General features: G+C 47.9%; 1 protein-coding gene across 1 annotated transcript in view; it reads right to left on the bottom strand.

The window, feature by feature from the left end:
* Nucleotides 1-1,667: 1,667 nt before the first annotated feature.
* Nucleotides 1,668-5,392, bottom strand: part of GRXCR2 (glutaredoxin, cysteine rich 2) — a 5,047-nt gene continuing 1,322 nt past the window's right edge. Inside the window, exons 2-3 of the mRNA XM_009880917.1 lie at nt 3,677-3,892; nt 1,668-1,847 (exon numbers count right to left, since the gene is read on the bottom strand). Coding sequence (XP_009879219.1) covers nt 1,668-1,847; nt 3,677-3,892 — 396 coding nt within the window. The remainder of the gene's footprint in view (nt 1,848-3,676; nt 3,893-5,392) is intronic.

Raw genomic sequence — 5,392 nt, 5'->3', positions numbered from 1 at the left:
CGCTGGGATGAATGGGAATGGCTGACACAGCCGAGAGGAGTAACAGCAGTTGAGAAACATTGTAATTACCAAAGAACAATAAATATTGATTTTATAAATGCACATTTGCATCCAGTTTTATTGTAAACATTAAACTGTCAGGCAACAATTTCTCCTGGTTGCTTTTTTGCTTATCTTAAACCGGCAAGCTTTTAAACAAGCCCAACACACTGCGAGATCCAACAGGTCAAATTTGTGGGAAGAGATCCACTTGAGAACAATTTCGGACTGGTGAGGTCTCAGCTGCCACCAATGAGTACCCCAAGGACTACATTTTTTCATATCGCAGATCCTGATATGATAAATGAAGCCGATCAAGTATCTGCTATAGGTTTATGCACTTTTTGGGAAAAAATAAAGCCTCAGTACCCACTGCACAATTTCAGTAGGCGGCATATGGAAGTCTAAGAGCGAAAACGGCATTATTTCTAATCATTTAAGTATTGCAGAGAAATCTTACAACCTACCATAGGAAAATAGAAACTTGGCCATAAATTACCGTGTCTAGGCTTGCAACCTCAGCGTGAAGTACATGTGGGCAGTCTCTTAACTCATCAGAGTCTCAGAGGTAATAATGTGAGTTAAGCATGCTTTAACATTACTCGTGAATATCAAATGTAATAAGTTAATGCTTTGGGGAAAAATACTATTTCCCCTGTTTGCCTCAACCTCTTGAAGCCCCTGTGTTCTGTGCCACCCGTGGCAGCCTGCAAAGTACCCCACATCATTGCCTCACCTCAACTAATTAGAGTTTACCTTCTGCAGATTACAACATGGGATTAATATTAAGCAACAGAAATCCTGCTCACCACCAGCCTGATCCTGAAAAGTGCTGAGCATCGTACAGGGGAATTTTAGTTCAGCACTTCCTCATAAGTAGGCTAAAAACTTAATAACTTCTATTTATAATAATAAATTATTGTACATTTTTTTATAGCTCCAGGTTTGGGAAGGGTTTTCAATTTCTTCCCATAAATCAGACCCCAAAGGAATCGTTGTGTCCGCTAAAGCAGATGTAAGAACCGGCAAAATCTTCAGGAGATGCTTGGGACACTGCAGGGCACGTACAGGGTTAACTACAAAAGACAGTGTAATTTTAAAACACTCAGCAAGTTAAAACCTCGGGGAGGCACGGCTCTGCTGTTGTCGTACAAACAGACTCCCCACCCTGTCGTGTTACCGACGTGCCCAAACTGCACCTACTTCTGCTGCTTTCAGTGTGTTAGTGGAGCGCCTGGTGTGCCGGGACGCGGCTGTGCCGGGCACCGAGCTCCCCAGCCAGGGGCAGTGCCAGCAAATTCAGGCTGACTTCCTGATGCCGGAGACATTTACACAGGTGCTTAACTTCCCAATGCTGATAATTTCCTCTGGTGCCGGGGCTGTGTTGCCCCCTGCAGACGCGGGGGTCGGGGCTGATCCCAAAGCTAGAGAGGTGTGTGTCAGACAAGAGGGACAGTCGGTAGCAGAGCTGCGGTGTTCACATTTACGGTGAGATATGTGTAATGTGCCTTTCCCATCTTTTAAAAACTCGTCATTATAGCGAGGCTGCTTGAAGGTTAAATAATTCCAAGTTTTCAACAAAACATTGCTGTGGTGCTTATAGCCCGCCGCAGGGACGGCGGTGCTGATCAGGCGGCACAGATCTGGCAGGGCTGGAGACCGCTTTCATTGCAGGCCGGGCAGCGGAGAGCCCTGTAGGACTCTCTGAATCTGTTTGCCAACATCGAAAACTTGCTTCCGTGGCACAGTGAGCAAGGAGCAGAGCCTGACCCTTTACACCGGGAACAACCGCGTTCGGCATCACCGTCCTGAAAGAGACAGATCAGGAAACACATGGGTTACTGGATGTCAGACACCCAAGTTGGCAACACACGTGAAAGAGGGAAATTCTGTCTTCTGGTCTTTCAAGTAATTATCACTCCTGACACACCACTCTGCCGGTAACACTCAGTCCTCTACAGCAAGGTCTTCAAGAAAAAGGCTCCTGTATGTTTGGGGACAATTTGTGGATACTTCTAGAAAAGGAGTAGTCAATGGGACCGGGCTTATAACACAATACTTCCAAATTCATCCTTCTCCTCCCACCAGGCTCTGCATAGCTCTGCCCGTCTTCCTGTCATGTCTTAATGCACCCGTCTCCTCAGCTCTGCATCCTCTGCTCTGAGCCACACTTCATTTCCTCAGGCATTTCTCCTCGCCCTCTCCCCCCCGGGCCCCCATCACCGACACGCACAGCTTCTTCCCAGCTGTGCCTTGTGCCCGTGACCCTCCCCAGGCTGCCAGGCAGCCTCTTACCAATCCCAGCTTAAAATTCAGTGCTTCCGCAGAGCCCAGAAATGATTAAATATCTGCGTGGGGAAGAAGGTAGCACAGCATAGGTTCGTTCTTTTGATGTCATGCTCAGAGTCCTGCATCGCTCCTGTGCAGCGGTTCTGCTTTACATGGCCCTACAGAGCCAGGTTTCACTGAGATATGGGGAGTTGGTGCCCGATACTGGTGCCTGCTTGTCAATTGGATAGTCCAAATTAATTGACTTCTCAGAAGAATAACCTTCCTGCGGTTTGGTCATCTTTAAATGAATGTTCCCAATACCAGTATATAGAAAGCCCGAAATTATTCCAAAAAAATGATAGGTTTAGGACCTTCAGGTTTTACTTTTTGTTCCCAAACATCAAGAACAGAAGCACTTTGCTGAGCTCTCTCAAGGTTAACAAACTTCCCTGGAGCACTGCCTTACAGGAGCTGTTGTCCGTCTCCAAAGCGTGCTCCTGCAGCGAGGGTGACCGGAGGAAGGCAGTCGTTTCCTTATGGAGGTCCTTTTCCACACACGTTCCCACAAAGGCCACAAGTGACTTTTTGCTGACTCAGAGAGGTGTCTGCCAGTAGAGGGGATAACCCCGGCTTTTATGTTCCAACCCTCTTTCTGAAAATCAAGTATATTTCCAAACTGGCAAAGGCCAAAATTCCTGCCTGGGTTCTCAGGGCTGTCTGCAGTGTTCCTGGGTCTTTGTGCGAGGGAGCCGGGAGCAAGGCGGGGGGTTGCGGAAGGACCACGGTCACCGGCGCTCGGCACGGGTCGGTCGCAGATCTGCAAAACTCTAACGCTGCGTATTTGCCTTCCACAACAACATTATGTTTTGTGGGATCAGATTATGGTCAGACTAATTGGGATTCTGACCAACAAAGACTAACCCGTGAGAAAACAAGTGGAAGGCACAATCTTAATTCAGCCGATATTAAAATTTTAGCCTCCGGCAGTCTCAACCACAGAGCAGCTGTGTTTGGCCTCGTCAGGCTGGAGAAACTCTGGCCCGCTCTTATTCCACTGGGAGACAGTGACGAAGGACGGGCCTACGCCAAACTGCATAAACATCAGTGATCTCCAGGGGAAGAATCGAGTGGGAGACACGAACATCTGGAAAGAGAACAGCTGTCCCCAGAGCGCACAGGGCAGTGCAGCACTGATCGGTTATCTCCCGAGTGGAAAGAGGAACAAAGTGATGCTTTTAATCCAAATTTAGTTAAGTGCCGGATAGAGACATTGATGGGGCTTGGGTAGGAATACTCAGTTGTCTGACCAGGGCTGTAAGACCCAAACGCCTTAGGGGAAAAAAAAGCACTTTCCATTTTCTCTTACCTGCACATACTGGCTGCAGGCAACCTTTTTTTCCACATCTTTTTTATGTCCACCACCAAATCTTTCTTTCCTTTCCCGGTATATGAAGGCCCAGTCATTTATTCCCTCAGTCTGGATGACTCTTCTCATGAGCTCTTTCTGGTCCATTGGTGCACGGATGATTTTCAGATTATTAGTGTAGATGATGATCTTGCCAAAATCTAGAATTGGAGAAGCCTATAGAAGGATCTTATCAGTGTCTCGCCTCTATAAATACACTCTACAAACACTGATGATCGCTGGCCTTCCAGAAGGACATCCCACCTGCCCGGTCATCTACTGGGCTGGTCCTGCAGCACAAACCAGCTCCCCACCACCCCCCCAGGCACCGCGCGGCAGAGATGCCCTGACGGGCTGCCGTATCCCACCAGGACTTTGGGTCGAATCTCAGGAGCTTTTAATTGATTTTAATGTCATGTTCTGGAGGGGGAAAGCTTTCTGGGATGTAAATTCTCATTCCAACCCATATGCAACAAAAAAAAAGGCAGCACAATTCTAAGAGCAGCGGTGTTGGCGTATATGGAAGAACAACCCCTGCCCTGGGGGCTCACCTGCATTTCTTTGAATGCTGAGTAGCTGGGGGACGGGGGTGGGCAGGGGGTTTCGTGGTTTTGGCCAGAAGTAGGAATTCCCCGTGATGATGATGACAACCTATTCTGCAGCCTTTGATGGGGTTTTTTTTTCCAGATTTAAAAGGAAGCTTTTCTTTGTAATGTATTAACGCTGGCAAAAGGGTCAGATGATAACAAAACCTCATTATCTAACGCTAAATTGGGTTCCTAACAGTGAGGAGCCAGTCTAAATAACCATCTGTGGGCACACTTGAATTTGTATTCTTTTCTAATGATTTTAAAGCTGAACTTGGTAAGGTCCAGCATTTCTCTGACAGCAGCATTTTGCTTACCTGGTCCCTTTTTCCCTTTGCACTGGGTATCATGTGGCAGTTACCGGAGCCTATTGTTTTACACACTCTTCATATTTCGCTCTGTTTAAGTATCTGTGTCAAGAAGCGATGCAAAAGGAGATGTTCTCCTAAGGAAACAGCCTGCCAGAGTCGCGCCAGCTGAGGCGAGGAGGCGGATGGCTCTCCCGGCAATTGGGCATCTGCCTCTCCGTGGGAGCAGCGGGGAGGGGGAGGCAGGCGAGCACAGACCCTTGCCTTTTCCAGAAGGCTTTGAAAGCCTCGTATTTGTGACACAGACGTGGTGTCTCCACACACCAAAAGCATGTCGATACAAAACCAAACTGGTACGGCATAGCGTGGTTACTCAGGGTATTTATGGTTCGGGAAAGTAGGGAATAGAGGTGGGCGCTGCCCAAGAATGCAGAACAAATTAATGGTGCGGATAAGATCACGTTAGTGCTCTGTCTGCAGGCAGGAGAGATTCATCGTGGTTTGATATTTGCAGTTAAACTAGGTGTCCAGTGCATCACCTAAACAGAGTGCAAATATCAGCCATCTGGGTTTCCTGCACGCACCCAGAATTAACAGACTTCTAATGTATTCAAATCGAGGCCATAAACAGCATTTTATACTTTTTGAAGCACTTCAGTCTCTTTCATTGTGTAAGTGCCAGTCCTCAACCCAAAGACCCCGAGGGATGACGACACAGCTTTCTCTCTGGCAGGGGTTGGTGTGCTTGAGCGAGCTGCCGTGGCTCCGGGGCCGCTGTCCCC

Source organism: Charadrius vociferus, unplaced genomic scaffold (assembly GCF_000708025.1).
Source record: "Charadrius vociferus isolate BGI_N301 unplaced genomic scaffold, ASM70802v2 scaffold53, whole genome shotgun sequence".
NCBI lineage: Eukaryota > Metazoa > Chordata > Aves > Charadriiformes > Charadriidae > Charadrius > Charadrius vociferus.
This window is presented reverse-complemented; position numbering and strand designations above follow the sequence as displayed.